The sequence below is a fragment of the Ptiloglossa arizonensis genome, chromosome 7 (assembly GCF_051014685.1).
Source record: "Ptiloglossa arizonensis isolate GNS036 chromosome 7, iyPtiAriz1_principal, whole genome shotgun sequence".
Lineage (NCBI taxonomy): Eukaryota > Metazoa > Arthropoda > Insecta > Hymenoptera > Colletidae > Ptiloglossa > Ptiloglossa arizonensis.
Window position 1 is genome coordinate 10,386,611 of NC_135054.1, and position 23,758 is coordinate 10,410,368.

The following is a 23,758-nucleotide window of genomic DNA, read 5'->3' on the forward strand; positions in this document are numbered from 1 at the left end:
GGTTTTCATAAAGCAATTTCGAAAGAAATGTCCGAGAAGGGAAGAAACATTTAAGAACACGAGAGTTACTTCGGTAAATTATTCGATAATTTAATTTTCCTCGCGTGTTTCGTGTTGTACATGGTTTCGAACGCAATTTGGTTCTGCGATACACACAATTTTCATTTGTACAATTCATGCGGCAATTCTATGCAGAATTCAATTTCGCTATTACGATTCCCAGTTGTGGTCAAGGTATTCGAGAAAATCGAAGCGGAGTTGTCAGAGGTAACGAGTTCGGAGAATCAGCGTCGACTAATTACCGGGCATTATTGCAGACATTCGTACGTTTTAATTGGTCGGCTCGTTAATCGCCGCGTGTACGTGTCATGCGGCGATATTATAACTGTTCCACGTGACTCCGCGACTAACAGAAGAAAAATTGATAACATGTGATGCACCATATACGATCGAAATTCCTTGCTTGTAACAAAATTTCAACTACGATGCAATCGAACTATTAACTATTCTACCAACGAATATTTATTAACTCACGACGCTATTGTATCTTATTATTTTACTAATATTTGGGGTAACATCAGCCTCGTGACTGAATTTAAACTGGAACACGTGAATACCTGCACGAGTATCTCAACGTACAGTGTAAACAAATAAGTATACTTTCCTTTTGAGATAGTAATATACATGTGAACGATTGAAATATATATTCGTTTCTAGATACTCTAATATTATTATCTAAAGGTATTTAACTCATTGCATAAGTAAAAGATTTGTGTCGTTGAAAACTTACAGCAACCTTATCTCAGTTTTAAAGTTTCGATAGTTCAGCTTGTTTAACAATGATCACCTTCGAAACGAATTGCGTTAAAGCCGCTCCTATGTTTGCAATTTACCTATTCCTCAGCATACAGGGTCGAATTTCGTGCATTAATTGAAATAAAAATTGCTCGACGAATATCTTCACAACTATAATATTAACTTTCCATCCCCTGTACTTTGAAACGCTTTCACACGTATATAAATACAGACAATTTTAGCAGTCTTGATTATTCTTTTACATTTAACCTGTCAATCCACAAGTTTAGTATTGTATTCGGAAACCAAATAAGTGAATAAACTAAGAATAAACACGTTACGATAAAATTGAAAAACACACGAACTTTGAACTTGGAACAAACGATGGAACATTTTGAAAAAAAGTCTGTCGAAATTGTCGATAAATAACGCGAGTCGTTTCACGTTGAATATAAATTTTCCAAAGAGTAAATTACACTCTAGCTGCATTTTTTACTTGCTTTTTCCACGAAATATCATCTCGTCGATCATACCACGATTTCCCGTGCACTCTGTACATCGAAACGCGAACGCGACGTGTAAAACAATTATTCAATATTCCCCGCAGAATTACCATGCTCAGTTCAAAGTTTATTTTCAGTTACTACGCGTCGACTGCTTTTCCACCCCGTTTGGCGCCACCGTTGAAGAGACCCCGTTTGATGCCGCCGACTCGATCGCAGCATCCGAAGCAGCAGAAACAACAACCAGCTGCAAACACGGCCACTGTTCCGGACTTGAACCAGTTGAAAGTATACAGTGAGTACCAACCGTTTCGTCAGATATGGAACGTTTTCAGAGTCCTAAAAAAAAAAAGAAAAAAGAAAAAAGGAAAAAGAAAAAAAACGATTCAATTGGGTAGAAACACACAGAGAACCCACGAGCACCGATCACGGTTCCGTGGAAACGTTTGAAGCCTCGCGAAAGTACAGTTCAGTAATTCGTCTCGTTCGATTGTGTGCGCGCGACCGAGGGTGTAGACGTACCGTTGAAAATTATAGCGCGAAGGAAACGCATCGTTGACGCTTGTTCCCGCGTTACGGTGTTGCTTAATTACGCGTGTCTGCGGAATCGAGCTTTAAATATGGCAGCGTGTAAAAAAAAACCAAAGAGCGAGGTAAAACGTGTTTGTCGCGGGACGAGATCGCGACAGTCGAGCCACCATTTACGTTCTCATTTAAAAAGTTTTAGATTATCGGGACGCGCGACGGCCAGAGCGAAAGTTTTGCCGCGAAATAATTGCACGTTGTAGCGAGTAATTTATCCGGCGAAGGGGAGGGATTAAAATTTGTCGCGGACACGCGCGATTTAACGCGAGACTCGTCAGGATCGGTGGAATTGCGCGACGATTTCGTTTCGCCGAATTTAATACTGCTGTGCATCGTACCCGTTTTTCATTTAACGAGTAAGTACCGTTGATTGAACGATAGCGACGATCGAGCGATCCGAAGACTTGCGTAAGTGACCGAACATGTGTCACAGGTATTTGTATCGGTTTGACATTTTTTATTTTTCAAATTTTAACTCTTTTCGATCGATCAGAATGGGCCACGTAAATTGACAACATTCGTATCGGTCTTTTAGAATTTTCTAGGAATATTTTAACAAGTCACTTCTGAAGGGAGAACGTAGCACGTGTATAATTTTTTCAACTGGTATAAATATTATATAAACTCACGCACTTTTTGACAGTTCTTTAAAAGACTTAGTTATTTTTAAAAAATTCTATTGTTTGTATAATCCAAATGTATCCTTCACCGAGAGTTATAAATAAAATACCGATACTATTTAAACCATCTTGTAGAATAAAATCGTTTCGTACACTTCGTTTTCGAGAAAATCAATTTTAAGTATTTGTCGGGCATTCGTCCATTTTCGTAACTTTTTAACTTTTCAATACTTGTAACAATTCGTCCACTTGTGCGATACTATTAGAAAGTAATATTTGAGAGGAACGCGAAAAGTTAATACCGGTACAAAAGAAAAAATAGATCTCGGAAGTTTACTTATTTTCTAGCTTCTCTCTATCTCGGGCAATTAACAAACTGTCGTTTTAATAGAATTATATTTGAGAAGTAATTTATATTTTGAACTTAACCGATTATTTTTTCCTTAACTCGAATGATAACGTCAGCGTCTCCGTGCTTTGGCTGTGACTTTTCTGACTGGAGAAAGAAAACTTCGTATTTCGTACCATATTACCGTGAAAACTTTATAAAAACGTTCTAGTATACTCGGTAGAAAATACAATTAATTTATTTCACATCAAATCAAACACAAAAAATAATAGCCGTCGTAGTGCTGTCGTTGAAAAATCGTGGTTCAATTTACTTTTCATTGATAGAAAAAGGAAACAGGAACCATTTCGAGATATTAAGAAAGAGAAAGCTATCGTTCTCTATCCATTAGGAATCTATTTACTTCTCAATTTAAAAAATTGGATGCTATTGGAAATCTTTTTCAAAGAGAAGCACTGCACACACAAATTTCAAATTGTTTCATATATTTATTTATGTATTGACAAACGACAGGAATTCTTGAAGCATAAATAATTGATTTTGTCGGTGTTACACATCGTTGAGTACAACGCGTAAAAAATATTTGCTCTCGCGGTTGACATGATAATTCTCGCTCTGGTTATCAAAAACACCAAAAAAGATTAGAAAATTTTTCAATCTGTATAAGTGTAACTGTCGGCCGTGACAAAATAAATAAAAGAAAAAAGCTCGAAAACTGTAAAAAGGTTGATAACCTAAAAAAATTCGTTTCTATTTTAAATCTCGTATCTTTTCCCAACCATGAAAATAACTCGTTCACAGATATCGGGTTAATTTCAGTCGAACGATTCGGAGACATTTACTTTATATACGTATAAAATTTCAAGTTAATCGGTATTTCTGCCAAAAAAATTGTATCGACGAACTCGTAAAAATGTTATTTCATAACATTTGAAACAATCTTTGCGAAAGGTGGCTTTCAAATTTAACGTAAATTTTCAAACCACGCAACGTCCTCCAATTTGTCCAATATTTCGAATCTCTCCGTAATATTTTATTAACACCTTTTCGAAACTTCGAACTCCCTCCTCCTCCCAGAAGCGGAGGAAATCAATTTTCCTTTACCTCGGAACTAAACAGACCCCTTAATTGGAGAAGACGAGTTAACCGATCTCGACTCATTTTTAATTACGCGCACAGGGGAAGTTTCTCGCCGTGAAATGACCCAGGTAACAGATCGAAACGTACAATTTCTACGATACCGACTGGCCCCGGATCGAGTACGGTTTAAATTTGAATTAATTGAAAATCGAATCTCAATTTCTGTGTTACAGGCAACCCGGATATCCTGATCTGCGGCAACTGCAGGGAAATGTTTACAGACCTGGGAGAGCTGCTCGAACATAAGCGAAATTACTGCAAGCTGCGGTTTACATGTAAATGTCACACCTTCAACGGAACGGCCCCAAGTATGTACTTGAAAGAAAAGTTAGAGGCGGCACCGTTTCGGTAGGCAAACGCGTATCTCGGACCGATCGAGTTGCCCTTTCGCGAAGGGTTCTGCGATTTCCTTCGCGAGGTCCCGAACGCCTTTAAGAAATTTTTCAATAAAGCTACGGCTTTCGTTGGAATTCGAGGGCGCAGCCGGTTTCGAAATACTCACCCCGGCGCAGTGGTTGTTACCTTTCTTCGTGGGCGTTATCCCGGCCGCGTTGAACGTACCAGGTGTAAAAATGAAATTCGAACCGGCTCGAGTGGTTCCTCCCTGTGTTACGATTCCCTTTCCGCGACGGGATTGTATTTCGGCGGTTTTATCGTGAAACGCAGCTGCGTCGCTGCAACCGGCCACTTAACGGATTTGTTTAGGATCGAGGAATCGTATCTAGTTTAAGGAAAACGTTGCGGAGCAAGGTCGTGTGTTATCCCTCGAATTTGCGTGGAAGGTGTCTACGACCGTCTACGTAGTTTACGATCCCTATGATTCGACTCTCGAATCGGAAGAGAAGAGTTCTCAATGGCTCGGCGAACGTCGATGGAACTGACCTACGGAAGAACGAGCGAAACGTTTATTTTGTTTACGTAGAGAGAAACGAACCACAGTCATACGTTACATCGATGCACGCTATTCGTTGAATAGTTTAAATACACACCACGACCGAAACGAAATTCGCTAGACTTCAATCAGTGGAAAACCTAGGTTGCACGAATTTTCTCGTACAGAAAGCTTTTCGTCGGTGTTCGACTTTCTTTTTGGTTAATGTTTTCCAGTTACAACTTATCGATTGCAACGCGTTCCTTTCGTGTCCCACCTACTTTCCATTTAACTTTGCAACGTTCCCGAACATTTCATTCTCAAGGTTTTTGGAGATTCGTTACTGGTATTTGAGTAGTATCTACAATCGTGAGGTTCGAATTATGAAGTTAATCGCAAACCACGATTTCTGGAAATACTTCCTTTCGTCTTTGTTTACGCGATTTAGATTCAAGAAATTGTTGAAAGGTCGGTTCGCATTCCGTGTCGCATTGATCGGTAAAATATAGACGTATGTATATGTGCCCACACGTATAACCAGAAGTATGCACCTTAAATTTATCAGAGAGATAGAATTTTCTTAGAATTCTTTATATCTGATCAATTTCTGACATTCTAAACAGTTATCGTACTCATTGGTTCTGACACGTTGGCTGACATCGTGTGAATGTATACAGTGATTTGATAAATTAGTAAATATTATTTAAGCTCTCCGGACAACCATCATAGCAAGGAGATATGTTTCGAGAGATTATATAGACGTTTCTATTCAATATTTACATTCACTTCCCCTTCCCTCCAGTATTCTAATATTTTAATCACGAACGAATCTAACAACTACTTTTCGTATTAATTAAATTCCAAAGACAAGTTCGTCAAAAGTTACCTTACAATATCTTGACGACCGTATCATTTTTAACTACAAAAGTGTTAGAGGCATTTTTACTAAAACCGAAATTAAATGACATCATTATACATAATCTATAAATATTTTTGTATCGACTTAACAACCGTCAGGATTCCCTGCATATATGTACATAAATATATTCTGTATTAACCATAAGTTTTATACATATATAAACTAAAAGAATACCCAAATCATCGTGTAATCAATGTGTTCTATCGACACCTTCATTTACATAAGTCGACTTCCGTATATTATTAAGTTTTCCGATCATCGTCTGAAGTAACATCGCCGAAATCATGTAAACGTATCTCGTGTTTCATCCATATTCTTTCTACGGACAATCCTTACGAGTTACAGAACAACTGTGTTTGAAGATTTACAAGGATATTGTAAATAACGATCTGATCACCTCCCACTCATGCGTACGTCTACACAAATTGGAAAGGACAACTATTTTTATTAATTTTCCCCAAGCGAGAAAATGTAATTATTGTATATAACTTTCTGTGTAATAGTTTGAACGTGTACAGTAGTGCCTCGATTAATGTGAAAATCTATGTTAGGAATACGTGTTGAACAATCGTACTAACCACTGTTTATATTTTTTCTATTTCTCATTGTACCATCACGAGAGTATTATCAAGAGGTTGGGGAGCCCGATGAAAATATATTCGATCACGACCTGGTTCAAATTATTTTTAATCACACGTAGTGTCTCAGAAATGATTCGAATAAATTGTAATTAAAAATAATTCAAGCGTGGTCGTATTTAGACTCATTTTGAACGGTGAGAACTCGCAAATCGGTTAATATTACTGTCGCGAAGATACAATCAAATGTGTAGAAAATTTTGATTTCTATATTTTAACACACCGATACAGGTTGAAGCTTCGGCCACACGAGATCGAATTTCCAGCTACAAACCCATTTCCACTACGTGTATCCGATTTATTTTCCACTTCGAGCAACTCGTTTGCGTTTGACCAGTTCCAAGAATAAATTCTCGGCCAATCCTCGGTTAAAGTTAACTGGAGGTCTGAATTTTGTTTAACATTAAGCGAGGGGCTACCGCATTACTTCTCTGACGTTGTACGTATTATTTTATTTCTTTGCTACCTTAAAGTGTTTAAATCTATGACTTTTAAATACACTGCATCGTTTATAAATATTCAATCGTCGCGATCGTCGTGTCGCTGAAGACGACTCCAAAGAAAGATCGAAAAGATCAACAATCGAAGTTTAAACTGTGCTTGGGTTTTATTCCACTTTTTATCACAAGATACTGTTCTATCGCAAAACATTGCGTCCAAACGATGTCCTTTTTTCCTTCTTTATAACATCGTCACATGAAACAGAAGTCGTTACTCTCTTGCATAATTTTATCTCGCACCTTCTCTGTCTCTAACAATACTCCCCTTATGAACTGTCCTATAACGGTGTACATTCTCCGTTTACTTTGGATTTGAATACCATATTAGGTGGGTGAGTGTAGACTTTTGTGGCCGAGTGTATGTTTGCGTTTCATGGGTAAAACGTATTACCATTGCCACAGCGGTACCTAAGTTATTTATGTCAAATATATAACCGATGATACATTGACAGCCAACGTATTAATAAATGAAATTTGGGGTAAAGTCATATTCGAATATTCACATACGATAGAATCACAGAATTTGAATAATTCCTGCAGTTATAGCAGCGAAGTGGTTAAAAGCATAAACATTTCATGTCCAAAGGGGATTCTACGACAGCTCTGCTCTGCGTTCTCTGCAAAGTATCCTTCCCGTCAGCATGGGAACTGATGGTCCACGCTCAGGCAGCTCATATGATCAACATTTACGAGTTGGGAACTCGGCCTCAGAGTCCAAGATCCGCGCCCAGCCCTCCGCAAAGTCCAAACCAGCATCAGAAGGAATCATCGCCATCACCGCAGGACTTTCAGGTGTGCTTCATTAGAAATTTTATTAATTTTTTTTACAGCTCTGTAGACAATCGGCGAGTAATGCTCGTACGTGTCCGGAAATATCAAATATTTCTCATTCGAATGAACTGGATTAAATTGGTCGAAAATTGAAAATTCTTGAGTGAGAAAATTTGTCAAAGAATCTGGATAATTCTTTAGGATAATAGGACCTCTCCAATTTTCGTGCGTGGCTTTATTTGCTACGTTCAATCATATTTAGAATTTTCAAAAGAGTATTCATATAAATGATTGGAATTCTAGTTGGTTGGAAAAATACTTACATTTATACATAGTAGCCTGGGAATAAATTTTACGTGTAAATAATATACATTAATATGCAATATAATTGATACACTATTATACAGTAGTTTATAATCGATATGTAACTGTAAAAGAAAAAGGCACAAAGTCAGAAGTTTGAAGACTAACGACAATTGTAATGAAAAGTTTCTCTTCGATCTCACGAAGAAAAATATTTAAAAGAAAAAGCATTTCACGGTGGCATTTCAGAACAATAATGAAAACCAAAAAATACACAAGTATTACCGTATATATTATACGCAGCACGGATATTGAATTCACTTAAAGGAAAAGTAATTTCGCTGTGATGGATTTTCTATTTCGTTATTTTTGTTGGCCAAAAAGCGAAGTAGCGAACGATGACTGAGCAGTCTTATCAGAATGAACAGGCTTGACTGAAAGGGACTGAAAATAAAATACGACGCCACCTATTCGCGTAGCTTTAATTCTTGAGATATTTCTGGCCGGAATACGAACATAGTCGGAACGTCAATCTAGCAATCGAGTTTTTCTCCCTTATTCACGCGATACGATTCTCCTTCCATTCTTCTCGCATTCGCTCCTACCCTTTTTTAATTCCGAACAGCAAAAATCTTTATTTCTTGAAATCTTCGATCGAAGGAGATTCATGGATTTGCTTCGAAGGTCCTGGCGTGAAGTAAATACAACGAACCAGACTTTCTCGCTTCTGTGAAAGAAATTAATTGGACATTATTCAGTGGACCGAATACCGAAAAAAGTTACCGAGCAAACAATACGTGTACTAACCGAGTGCAACGTTTGACAATAAGGGACCGAACGTTTCTTATTTTAAAAAGAATAGTTTTTGTAAGTAAGATACATTTTTGAAGACGATCCCCTTGAATTCTTTACGTTACGTGTCTTAAATATTTAAGAAACGAGAAGATTGCTTTGTCTTGTAACGTCTTTCGATGAAAACTTTCTAAATATAGTTTAAACTTTTTTAGAACTCTTGTTCGTCACGCAATAACGTGTAAATGACTTCTTAGTTTATTACTATGGTGAATGACTCCGGAAGAAAAGGTATTACGACGTGGTATAAAAATAAAGTGTATGAAGGACGTTATCGAAGGAAATTACCCTCTCAGATACCAAAACGACTACATTGTGATCCTGCACGTACATTTATCACAAAATCTGAATAATTTTTAGGAAAATATGCCCTCTCCAATTTTCGTGTGTGGCTTTATTTGCCACTAGTTTTACGCAAAAATTATTTCCCCATGTCTGATACTTAAAATTTTTATATCTTTCGATGCAAATATTTCCTAGTAATATCCAGTTCCAATTCAATTAATCAATGGAATGGATCATAAACGCAGTCAGTTACTTTATATTTATTCGTGACGTGATAATAATTACTTATATAGAGCACTACTGTGTTTGATATTCAATTTTAATCAGGTTATATGTAGTTCTCTCCTCGAAAGAGAAACCTTTAACATTATTACGAATATACACGAATATACTCTGCGATGTAATATCCGTGATACAGTGGTTGGAAAAAGAAAATAATACAGTAAAATTTACATTCTGCAAATTGTGCGAAATTTCCAAAGTGACTGAAAGATTCCTTTACAGACCAATCTTATCTAATGCGATTTATAAAATAATAACGCACACGATGGAAAAACTTGTAGTTTAACTTAAATCGTGACTGATCGTTAAATCGTTGCTTTAAATCGATTTGATTATTTTTTACTATCAAGGTTTTGATTATTTCCTGCAACGTTTAACATCGTTGGTGAAATTCCTGTGAGGTATGTGAAATGAGAACATCGATCCATTGAACTGGAAGCAATAATGACAACAATGTCAGTCAATTTAAACAATATAAGTTCCCCGCTGCAAAGAAGAAATGTAAGTAGTAATATCGTCAAGCAAGCTCGGTGCTTAAGACAAGGCTCCGAAGAACCGGAACGAAATTCCGTAACAAAAGAATGAAATCCTGTCGTCGTAGAGAACGATGTACAACTGGGAAAAATATTACTTCATCATATGTTCCTCTGTCGATATGTCAACTCCAGAGCACAAACAAGGTATAAGATTGACCGTATCAAGAACTTTGAACCTTCATTTTGGATTCTGGTGTTTAAGAGCCTCTTTGTTATTTTCACTTTCAATTACGCGAAACATTGAGGCTTATATTAATTATACAAAAATCGAATTGATTGCAATTATTTCATTTTGTGCGATATAATATTATACGAGGATCGTTCGATAATTGAATTGATATTTGAACTGATTCTTTAATGCTCCAATACTTTTTACCTGTATACGAAAAAAGGAGTAATTTTTAAATGGTATTCCATAATAATACCATCGATAATCATTTACGGACAATTTTGTTAAGTAGATTTGATAGTGTATCAAATTGTATCGTTACGGGAAGGAATTAATTTCGTTATTTATTTCGTACAGTTCTATGGTAGAATATGCTGTAATGACTATAAGTACTTTAACATCCACTGATGAAATAATTTGAATTGTTGAATCTGATTTCCCTCGCTGACTGGTAAATATAATTTAGGATGAGTTCAAATTTTTGCATTTTAAAGTCATACTAGACTCCATGAGTATCCTTGGATAAAATACTAAATATTTTATATAAATTGAATAAGTGAAATGGTTGTTCTATATGTAACGAAGAAAATCATTAATCACAACGACTCTCAATATTAATACAAATGACCACTTGCTAAGATATTGCTTGTTTTAGTTTATGTATGTAAAAGAATGTACGTTAACTATAAATTATTTTCCAATTTACAGCAAAACTTTTTAAATATTCAGTATTCACTGTAGCTTCTCCTTATCGTAATATTGATCGAATTAAGTACATCGATTTCAGTAACTGTACATGTATAATAATTCGTAGGAAATTATTTGCTCAAATCGTATTGTATCGTCGATATCTTACGATATCGATAAGTACTTTGTACCATGATAGAATACGGTGCCAATAAATTTACTCGTATTTCCAGAAGAAAAGATTTAAACCAAAGATCGTAGTAACGAATCAGTTGAGTAACCGCTATTGTTATTTAATGAAGAGCAAATAAGGTATGCAAATAAGCAAGAGTCGAACGAAGAAAATAACAGAAGTAAATTATGAATAATAAATAAAATAATGGAATACAATTATATTATTTATCGAGCATGTCTAATGAATAATATACTCTATTAGTAATATCTGTATATAGAATATCGACGTGAATGTTAGACGAGAAATAGGTGAGCCGTCACATAAGAAAAAAATAAAGTAGAATAGGTCATGCAAGAGTTCACAGCTTAACTTATCACCACTGTGACACACATCAACGGAATAGTGTCATCTGTTACAAAAGGAAGATAAAATATGTCAATTAATCACATCCTATGTTTCCAATGTATTTAAATTCCGTATATATTTAATTAACGTGTCATACACGCGTGGACCTTTCAAATTAGACATAAAATTTAACAAGATTGAACGATTTCCTTCGAAGAACAGAATAATTACATCTAACTGAATATTCTCTCGCGATTTTCGGAAATTTGATACAAAATCGTTCCTCGTGGTATAAATTATCTCTTTAATAACGTTTGGAGAATGACCCGAGTGGAAAGAGTAATTTTCCAAATAGAAAGTGTTCGCAGTTGTAACAAACGCAAGTGTATATAAGGAAAAGTGATACAAGCGACGGAATCTTGAATTTTAGAAAACAGCGAACGAAAGTTAAACTCGAGTAAAAGAATCTGTATGCTTTCCAATATTAACTCACATTGTTATTCGTACTGATAGAAGCTTAAAAATTCCTAACAAAATACACTTTTCTAAACGCTTTTCTTCGTTCATGTTTTCGTACGGAAACTTTCCTCCCCATAAGGGTGACCTAGTTCTGAAAAATTTATATTCGACCATTTCTGTTTCGTAATATTCGCAACATGCATCAAAAATTTTAAAGAGTTTCTCCACTAAAAAAACACGAATCTTACGTATCGCTTTCTACGCTTCTTTGAAAAAATCTACTTGTATCATTTTTCCACCGAGTTCTACATAAATGTTTACTCACGTCGATCGCATTACGAAACAATAAATAGTTGATAAGATTCGAAACAAGCGATTGAAAACTTTTTCAATCGTAGTGCAAACGAAGCTCGAGAAGTCCATTTACCAGATTATTTTTTCATTCAAATTTCCATTTCGATTTATTACACCGTAGCTTAGCGTATGTTTAATAAACTACGACAATATTTGACAACAATGGTGCGAGTCGAGGGACTCACGGGTATCTGTAGAAGGTTCTTATCCAAGTAAATTCTTATCCAGCTCATCTCTCTTCGTCGTCGCTAGTTTGCCGACGAAAGGTGACAAGTGTGTACGTACAGGAGTACGTGCTACGCGCGTACGATGCTGTAGCAGCTCAGGCTTCGCACGCCCGCACGTTAAGCGTAATCGATTGTTCCGTGTTTGTTGCAACAGGAAACCAAAGCGTCCGACTGTGAAGAACGTGCCGAAGAAGAGGATCTGGATGGACACGAATTAATACCGTCCCCTGACAGTGGCAAATCAACGGATAACGAAGCAGTTCTATCACCGATTAAATTACGATCCGATGTGAATGGACTTGATCACGAGGAATGCGACGAACTGATCCACGTAGAAAACACCACGCAAGCTTGCATCATGCACGCTCTCAGCATTGTAAGTAGTATCGGTGTTTTATATTACAACGAATTCCCTTTCGTCGTCACCCTATCGTTTCCTTAACGTTTCACTCTTTTAACGGAAACATAAATTCATTCAATTTGAAATATTTAGAACGCGGTTAATTCATTAATTATACAAGAATTACACACTCGACGAATACAGCAGTAATAACAGGAGCAAGTAAAATATTTCGTTATTCTATTAATTTTTAACCAGCAACCAACAGTCACTGCGTGATTAAAGAAATGTATAAATTAATAAAAGATATGTGTATTAATGAAATTGTAATAGTAAACTCGTTTAAAAAATATACGATTTTGTATTCGTATATACGTATTATAATGAAGAATGATTGATAATTTTCTAGTCAGAAGTGGGGGAACTGAATCTTTGAAAAATCATGCATATTAGGAAATTTCTAATGTAAATAAAATATTACCAAAAATTGACGATAGTGGCATCCAGCTTTCTTCTGACTTTTAACAAATTAGTTTCGAAATGTCGATATGTTAATCAAATATAATGCAATTAAAAAGAAATGAATTTCTCCAATACTTTTGGATGTCAAAGAAGAATATAAAAATTCATCCCGTTTAAAAAGAGAACATTAATTCGTTAAATTTCTTTCTAATAGAAATGATCAATACAATGAAATTTAACAGAAGTATTGACGCGATACACGTTACACTTATTGTAGATATTTATTGAAATGTAATATTCAGATGTGCGAACAAGTGAATTAAATTCCAACTGGATTCCTTCATTTCATTAATGCGCATTTATTAATTCTATATTCTATACCATGCCGATCGTATTTAATTAAATTGAATGTAAATGTATCAATTTCTATGAAATGGCTTCTATTTTGACAGTAGACCTTATGCAATACCTGTATGCAACTTGAAGGTGAACGAAAAATCGTTTTAATTGGCTTTTATTAGCAATTAACGAGCATTCGTTAACAAACAAGTAAAGCAAAAAAATCGATGATATTTACTTTTATAATATCGAAATATCTTGTTCAATAATACATCCGTAGTTTTCAATCACTGAATATAAAATATAATCTTGGAATTAACATTACAAATTGTTAGATTTCACGTTTCTTAATATTCGTAAGATTAAACAGTTTCGCGAAATGCAAGAACAATGACTTACTTCCACGAGGATAAATCGTGCACGGTTTTTAACAGCGCGAGATATACAAGGAACTTTTATTTTTATAATTCACGTCGTCTTCTCAACTGTGAGCATCGTAATGGACTCCATTACAGGACAGCTGTTAAAAGCGATCATTCGATGATCGCTTCCATTGCGGTATAATCGTAAAACCATTGACGTTCCGGTGTTCGCGCGTGTTGTAACTCGAGACGAAAGCCTTTCATTCTGCAATAAATCACACGAGGACCGAACGTTCTCTCGCCTTGTGCCATTTCGGTTTCGTATTCACCGAGACAATCATTGCCAAATGGTTTCGCGAAACTGTCGTATCCGCGTAATCACCGCGCGTAAACGCGTTATAGCTTCCGCGATCGCGATCACGCTCGAAGATATCTGCGACGTGCATTCATTCAACGTCGTGATGCACGCTTGAAAAATTTCATTGCAAGTTCTACGATTCTTTGGATTATACGTGCGTTACGGTCAAATAGACACCGTGATTTGCCGAATGTTAGATCAATTCGGAACAATACGGTGGTGATCTCGTTTCTCGAGAATTTATCGCTAAAAATAAAAAGAGCCGAAGAAAATATTCTTTCGTTTGGCGATACGTCAAATTTCTTGATTTATGCGATAGATCGGTTTCGTTGAAACTCTATCTAAATCGAAATTGTGTGAATTACCATTCGTATGGAAAATGGGAAAATAGGTTCGAAGATTTAATTCTTTGTGGCACGAAGTGAGAGAATAAAATGAAAAATTCAATTTAATCATTGGAAAGAGTGATATGAAAGTTACGAGAAAGAAATTTTATTTGCTATTTTCTTCGCTCGACGGTAGAAAAACAATTTTTCTTTTTTTGAGATGAACGTCATTTACATGTGACACATTCATTAGTAATTTCTTCGGTCCAAGTTTTTTTCTAATTTGTTCATTGATATCGATGGCTTTATTCGAATGAAATTCATGATCAAATCTTGTTTTTTTATTCCTATACAATTTTTTCTACATTTTATCGATATTTAAAAGTATCCCATTAAATTGAGACCGCGTCATGTAAAATCATTTTGCATTTCTTCGACCACGTTAAACCGAAATCAGGCAATTTGAATACCATGTAAATTTAGGGTGAGATGAATTTTGATGAAATGTTAAATTTACGTAGCATATTAAAGCTTCTAGATTATTGTTTACTTTAATAAACAATATATTTATTTGAACAGGCAATTCATTAATTGTTTCGAGCATTGTAATTACAAATGAATATTTTTATATTGTATCTTCCATTATCACGATAAATATACAATTGTGTTACGATGAAAATGATACAACTCCAAATAATAATAATAGGTAACAATAATGATTTTAAAAAATAATAATCAAGATTGTACAGAAAAAGAAGAAAATAAATTATTGATTAAAAGAAAGAAACTAATAAAGAAGAGAAAATATAAATCAGAACAAATGCATAAAAGTAAAAACAAGTACGTTAATATATTAAAGCGAAGCGCAGCTATCGCTAAACTAATTTTCAAAATATAATAAAAACGCAATAAAAGAATACAAAATAAAGTAAACCGATAATTGTGTTAACGAAAAGAAAAGAGCGTAAAAATATGAAATTCGGAGAGAAAAGCAACCGGGAAAAGTTTCGAAAATTTGAAATTTCAACGATAAAGTGTCTGACGAATACGCGCACCGTAATCTTTAATTATTTACAATTTACACGCGCACACACGATCCGCGCAATTAATTAACGATGAATTGCTTTATTTTCCGATGATGGTTTCTTTTGATTGGCGGTTCGTTTTTTCCGAACCACGCTTGACAACTCACGCGGGACTCCTTAATCCAGCTTCCTCTGTAAAATACCTCGGTAGCGGGAAACTTTTAATAATTTTCATAGCAGCCCGCTCGTTGTTCATCCTCGCTTACGCATACTCTCACCTTGTACGTTACAGGACTCGTCCTTGGAACTCAACTCTGACACGAACTCGAGGGGAAGTTCTGGCCCAGTCATGGCGTTGACTAATGGATCCTTGTCCGCGAAGGAATAAGTCGAGAAAGAATTAGTCATTGGAACACGGTTCTCCCTGTCCCGGGGATTCTTGTACCAACGCCACCAACGAGACATATCGATCTCCTTTAAGGATAACATACCCGTCTGTATATAGCTTAAATGCCTAACAAATAATTCAGGATCGTCTCATGCCAGATCTGGGACCTATTTTGGCGAGTTTGGTATCGATGGATCGCGAACCGTTCCGAGCATTCGACGAACGAGAAAGATTTAAAGCGTTTCGCCTTCACTCACGTCCGTCTTATCGATTAATCCCGTTTTTCTTTCTTTTCTCCTAGAACTTAGCCAGGAAGACGAATCGTTTTTAGCGAACTTCCATTCGGAAGAAAGTACCGATTCCTGTTTTTTTTTTTCACCCGCCCCTGACCTCCCTTCACCGACCTCAGTCCCATTCCCGGACTCCTCCCCCATTTTCGGTTCCGTTGGTTGGTAGACGCGTTTCAAGTTTCCACGTTCGAAAAATTCTTACGAACGACGACGACTTACGACAAACGTTTAAGGAACACGGCACGAGGATTCTAGTCGCGTGAAAATTCCGAGCGACCGAACGCTCCGAAATTACTGGGTACACGGTATTCCTTGTCTGTGATAATATTACATTTCTTATCGATCTTAGACGAATCGTAGCCAAGCCACCGAACAATCTTGCTTCGCGCGAAACGCATTTCGGTAGATACGTTGCGATTTCTCCGACCGCCCGAGAAACGGGCGAGGATTTTTAAATAGCCAGCCACGATGATTCTTAAGTAGACGATGCAACGTTAATGGATTCTTTTTTCTAACGTCGTCGAGAAATAGGTGAAAACCAGGCCGTCCGTTTGTGGTAGCGTTTTATGAAAATTGCAGGTAGCCTGTCGGAGAGACCGTTGTCGGCGCTTCGCACAGTAACGAGAATATTGTTGCACCCTTGAGAAGATAGCGTCTCGATTGATTTGTTTCTCTTTGGATCTTTGCCGACGTAGAATTCTAGGTTTTAAATTACAACGGGCCGAATTCAGAATTACACTTGAAACGAATTAATGAACAACTCTTTTACAGGAACGCCGAGAGGAAGTTGCGTCTCGAATGTAACCGAGTCAGGTACAGGGTGTCGGATCGATGTTTTCTTTCTCTCTTTTTTCGTTCGAATTTGTTGAAATGGAATGGAATTAATGCAGAGTTTCGTAATATGTGAATGTAACTTCGAGGGTGAATTTAACGGTAAAAGTAACGAAAATAATGGACGCGAACGTTTCTCCTAACTAATCGTCTGTTCGAGTTACAGTATTTTCTTCCTTTTTTTAACTGCTGTTTACTTTCTTCGGAAGAAAATGTTCGAAATTACCGTTCGTTAGTTTTAGAGGTTCACTTACATTTTATTTAGAAAAAATTACAATACGCAAAATTATGTTCCTGTTAATCTTATACGCAAGATGAAAAATGAAATTGGACTGTTAAGAATAATTCGTAAAATTAGTGTCTTGAATGAATGATAGAACGAGGATGTTGTTAGAATATAAAAGAGGACTTTAACGGAAAAACGAGATCAAATACCATAAATATTCGTGTATATGGTATTTCCATACTTTATAGAACCCATAAGCAATATTTCAAGATTGTCATGGATCTCTTGTTCAGTTTTTTATACTCGAAATAATTTTTAATACACACGGACATTTTTAAGATATTTTCAACAAAAAGTAATATCGCTTAACTGTAGAAACGTTATACTTTCGTTTTGTTAACACGATAGACATTACCCTGTATTTACAAATAGGTGTCACCCTATAGCACGAACCTATTTTTGAATCTGCTGCAATGTTGAAAACACGTATATCGATGGCTAAGGAAACGGAGACAATTTAAAAACAAACCACCACAAACTTTATAATTACCACATCTTCGTACTTTTATATCTCTGGAAATTTCACGAATTTTGCTTTAATACTTTAAAGGCATAATTTTAAAAATATATTTGTTCGATCCCTGAAATCAGAAAGTATCCCCTTCACGCGTAACTACCACATCATACATACATACGTATCTATTAGACTAACGTATCGGTTACAGCAGCTCCGTATTTTATTCAAAACTGGAAAAGATTGTAAAGTGTAATGTTCGTTAATTGGTAAAAATTAAAATACACGTGTTAAAAGTATGAATTACGAGAGAGAAAAGGAATTAGAACGAAGCTCAAGGAAACTGTAAAAAATCAGAATGTTGGTCGACTCGTTACAGATAGATTCTTCGGATAAAACGTTACAGAAGCTGTGTTTTTACTTTTCATTATTTTTACTCGGTTCGGAGTAACGCGAGCGAAACCCGTGCAACCGACGATCGATTTCGATATTTCTAGCGAGCTAAATTCTGCCAAAATTGCAGCAACAGTTTCTCCCCTGTGCGAAACAGACTGCGTTCTCCGATCTACAAGCACGACTGTAAATAAATTCGTCTGCTTTCCCTAAATCTCCTAGCTCGGTAATAAAAGTCGGTTAGTTCTCGGCCGGGCATGTTAATCGTCAACACTTAATTACCGTTTAGGATGTTGTAAATATTCGTGTAACCTTAAGTTAGCGTAAAGATGGTAGCCGTTACGTTTCGTAGGATTAATTAGGGAAGACTCGATCGAACACTGTCCGCTCGCGGATTCGCGAAACGCTTTAAATCGCGCGTTACGCGCCAACGTTCGTGGCTCCCTGAGGGTTCTCCGATCGCATTGATACAGATTGGCCGAATGATGCTGATTTAACGTCGAGCTGACCGCCATCGATATAATTAAGACAACTTTTCGATCCGAGTAGCATGCTGAAAACGATGACAGCGACCGCTCGTAACGGGCAAAAAAAGAAGAAAAAAAAAAAGAATTATTTCATTTCCACGGTAGTTAAGATCCATCATGTAAACTCGACTGGGTAGAAATCGAGACGATATGGTTATTAGACGCGTGAACAAAAAGCGTGGATTCTCCCCGGAGTTTTATCGATTGCGAAGAAGACGATTAGCATATCAAACGTGTATTTTTGATGACGTATGAGTGCGGTTTCTTTTTCTCCAGCGAAACGAACGAAGGCAAGCATCGTCCAAATTGACACAACCGATCGAAAGTGACGAGAAAAGAAATAAATGGAAACAAACGAATCCTCGCCACGGCCACTGCTAACAACTCAGCTCTATCGTGTTAGAGCTCTACGGTGTTTCGAAGTTTGGTGCGATGCTTGACGCGACTGGGTGATCGCAGACACTTTTAGGCGAAATGTTAAACCGTCGATTCGATCGATTTTCAAATCTCAATGGAAACGCGTTCTTCACACCATTATTTAACACCAAACCGCATGCTAACATACCTGTACTTTATATAGTTACCGAATGCTTCTCGGAGGAGAACTTTGGAGATAGACCTGTTTTCTATGGATCCTTGCTGTTTGGTCGAGGATTCGGAGGTTCGTGTCTTTACTTCCACGTGGTTATATTATACGCGAATTCGCTCCGCTGTGAACCGTTTGAATTGATTTTATCACGTGTATGTAAATCGAATTCGAGGGGTTCCTTACTACCACAGTTGTTCGGAATCACACGTATCGGTTCTGGATTATATACGCTTATACTCTTCCGTTTATTGCGCGTGGAACATCTCGCAGAAAAAACGACAAATTCGATGTACACAGCTAGCGATGGAATTGAGACGCGTTTCGATATTCTCGATACATTTACGTTTCAATACTTGATACTTTTGCACGAAACCGTTCTAAGTACACAAAAATGTAATTCTGACCGTTTCGAAGATACAGCTTACCGAAATTATGTAGAGAATACTCTGTACATTGTTCTCAACTGAATGGTAACTTTTCGAAAGAATAATTTTTTCATTGTTTTATCACCGAGACGTCTTCACTTCTTAGCCTCGATGGCAGAAGCTTTAATCGAGACGAAATACTCGCAAGAAATTAGAGAATTTAAAAAATGAACATTTATTCGAATAATTCACAGTTTTGATACTCAAGCTGCACCGTTGTCTTGCCGAGGTCGATGATATTTGGTGTTTGAATTGTATCGATGCTGCAATAATTTATTTCGACGCCTGTTCGCGACCTCAACGCAATGCACGGGAACTGATACGTATCGATGAGTCGTTGACATCGTTACATAGAATGATTAGAATTATCGTTTGAAAAGCTGGATCATTTATTGATTCTTCAAACCGAAAACTGATCTCGTGATACAGAAACTGAACCAAATTCAATTTTATGAGCGATACCGACCTCGAACCGATCAGTTGCTTCCGTCTCATTGAAGAGATCATCGGTCGAGCGCAACCAAGTCATTAAATGATATACGTGCGAGGAAATGGAATCGACTCGTGTACCATGCGCTCGAGAAGATTCGTCCTGCGGCATTCTTCTTGGATGCCAACGGTAGCTATGATTATTATCGTCGAGTCTCGTAACGTCACCTGAAATATCCAATAAATCCTGCGCGTCTCGAGTTCCAAAGGCACAATTAACGAATATTCGTGATAATTGTACACCGAATGATCGAAAAACGCTTCGACTCGATTTGCAAAGATCGATGATAATTAAACGGCACGGCGGGGAGGGGGCAAACTAGGGCTGCTAATATCCGTGCGTCAGAGTACAGGTGTTTTTTCTATTTTTCTCTTATATACGGGGTGACCTAACGTAAAGGTAAAGGTGAATACTGTCTGAAAATTAGGAACGTGTACCGTTAACTGTGCACGACTAAATTCTTCGGTCGTATTTTCGGTAAACAGCTCTGTACCAAAGATGTCCAACGGAACGTATAGATCTCGAAACACATCCAACCGAAACACGAACAAACGAACACAGACTCGCGCTAATATAGTATTTTCAAACGACAATTCGCGAGGATTAATTTCTCGACATTATTGGTCCAACGTCACGATGGAAGTTACAGCTAATAAGAATCGAAGGTGTTGAAATATTAAAAATTGCGAAAGTATTCAAAATTTCTTACGAAATTCCGTATCGTCGACGTTTTGTGATTCCAAGGTACAAAGACTCGGTTTGCATGAAGTGCCGGTGAACATTCACGTATTTATATTTTGTAAGCACCAGTTTCACAGGATACCACGACACCGAGGACGTGGTTGCCCGGAATGCAGTTTCACGAACCATATTTATTAACGTAGGTGTATATGTATAATTTATGTAATTTATCACACGTATCTATTATTGTAACGTTGTAATATAATTATCATAATAGATACGAGATGGAATAGCCAGACGGTACGAGTACGGTGAATTGCAGCGGAACTCGTGCGTCGTATATAATAAGGACACGTGAATTCATGAGTTATTCGACGCGGACATTTATGTGCATTCGCGTATATTTTTAATATCTGCGTAATAACGATGCTTGTTTGGCAACGCGAATGTCTGCGCGAAACCTGAATCGCAAAGAATTTTATTTTCATTTCATTGACAATCGAACAACCATAATTAAAATATAATTACGGATAATTTCGGCAGCCCTAGAACATTTATAACGAAAATCATTGATCTCTTCTTCGATGAGATCATCGATACAATGTACCCCGTAAATATTGTGTTCCGCGTGCGTACGAAATTCTTTCTCGAGTCTTCGACCATTTTGAGATTTCTTTTAAATAACCGACAGATTCGTATTTCGTAATAAGTAGACATTTATACGGCTATTGAACGTTCTTTTCCGCTAATTATAAGAAACTCAAGGAAATCACAAAATATATCGTTGCGAGTATTAAAACGAATTGCACGCAATTCTATTTCGTCGAAGATCTTTCTACACAGTTTCGATCATTTTGAATTTGAAATCGTCGAATCGACGTTCATGATTTCGTACAGAAGACGTTTAGACTACAAAAGAAATACTCCAATGATTTCTCGCCTCGCCGAGTGTAAAATTAAGAGTTCTAATTTGCCGTAGTTCTCTTCGACACTGTTCCCGTTTTGTGATTTTCTTAATCGAGAATTCACTTATAAATTCTTGAAAAATATAAACCAAATTAAAGGAATAATTTAGTCCGCGATGAACAAGTTTCGACAATATATCATTAGGAATCTCTTCGGTAAAACGTAATAAAGAACAAAAATTTGAATCCAAACAAGAATAAGAAAAAAATATACGAAAATATGTATGAAAGCCAGAAAGGAAAAATTTGATTAAAATTTAACGAGGAAACAGAGAAAAATGATCAATTTCGCATCAATAACACATTGAGATACTTCCATCTACTGTTTCCACATTTTCTTTTTATACGTTATTAATTAATTTCTTCCCCTCTCTTCTTTTCTCTCGTTACATTACATTATTATTTTTAAAATGTTATATTATTTGTACTTGGAGGTCAATCAACCGCAGTAATTTTTAATTACCTAGCTTCCAATCTTTCGGACATTGCGACCAATTTTCATTTCAATTTCTTCCCTTTTTTTTTATACACGATTGAAACATTACTCTTTATCGATGTTTTACCGAAGAAGTCACAGGATAACGCACGTTCGAAACATTTCAAACATATTTATTTTTAAACTCATGCTCGTTTCGGACTAAATTGTTTCTCCGTTTTAAACCTTCGATCCGTCAAATTCCATTGTCATTGTACGAAGCCATCGTTGGCGAACGACTCACGGAAGAAATCCATCTGGCGTTTCCACCGATTGTCCTCTCGCACCTTTGTTTATCGAACAACTTCCACAAGTTCGTGCAATTACGTTCGAATCGCATACACGAGACCGACGAGGCTGCAGTTCGACAAATTTTCATTTCATCGAGCTGCAAAGTGTTTCGCTGAACATTAGAGAGAGAAAGCTGCGAAGCACCGATCGCGATAAGAGGGAAAGATGGTATCTTACTTGACGAAGAAAATACGTTACCGTACCCCTTAGTGATGTGTAGATTAAGCTACGTTAATCATTTACTAAAGAGCATATCTTCCGAGTGGTCTATATAGTTTATCCGTATCACCGAGTATATCCGTAAAATACGACGCAACTAAGAGAAGGATCATCGACCCGATGAGAAACAATTAACAAACGACACGTCGATCGAGATGTCCTCGAAAGAGTACTCGAAGCCTCGGCCGCTTTTCTTCTTGCGTTCTTTCTTCGTATGAAAAGAGGATACATTTATCTATGTTAAGTTACGGTTAGATTCTAGAAACGAGAGTTATTTGTTCTATATAGTCCTATAAATATATATATATATATTATATATATATGAACAATGTTTTATGGATCACTATCATCTGAATAAAGTACATTACGTCTTTTAATGAGTTCGATGATTGATCGGCAACAGTCCCGTGTTTGTGTTTGGATCGATAAATACGATTTTACACGTTTTGCCGTGCCTTTGCTAGAGTTACCACGTAAAAATGGACAAATTTACCCACAAAACTCGAGACTTTTTTATAAACAAAGTTTATAAAATTATCGAGATTTTAGAATTTATTTTAATTTTCGTTAACAGTATTGAATTTGCCTTTTATGTAAACGTTGATGAAATTTATACTTCAAATTTTGAACGACAGTAGTATCGAAGAATTTTAATTTCTTATTAAAGTCGTTAAAATGTAAGAAGTTAATACTTTGTACCTTAGTAATAGTAGCTTTATTTGTGTCGATTTATCGAATATATTTTATGCGCCTTCCCTTGTATCCCTCTTGTTTCAGGATGCATTAAAGTGTTCAGTTCCAGTCTAGAAATCACAAACTACAGTAAGTACATTCGATACGTTTATTGTCTACTTCCTAAGAATTCAAGTGTTTAAGG

At 36.5% G+C, this 23,758-nt stretch overlaps 1 protein-coding gene across 5 annotated transcripts in view; it reads left to right on the top strand.

Moving 5' to 3' along the window:
- The window catches only part of LOC143149144 (uncharacterized), a 266,938-nt gene extending 243,724 nt beyond the window's left edge, over positions 1-23,214 (top strand). For all 5 annotated transcript variants that reach the window (XM_076316263.1, XM_076316267.1, XM_076316264.1 and 2 more), the window contains 5 exons: positions 1,436-1,593; positions 4,166-4,300; positions 7,507-7,712; positions 12,520-12,741; positions 15,870-23,214. In XM_076316263.1, the coding sequence (XP_076172378.1) occupies positions 1,436-1,593; positions 4,166-4,300; positions 7,507-7,712; positions 12,520-12,741; positions 15,870-15,965 (817 nt within the window). In that variant the 3' untranslated portion in view covers positions 15,966-23,214. The remainder of the gene's footprint in view (positions 1-1,435; positions 1,594-4,165; positions 4,301-7,506; positions 7,713-12,519; positions 12,742-15,869) is intronic.
- Positions 23,215-23,758: the final 544 nt, after the last annotated feature.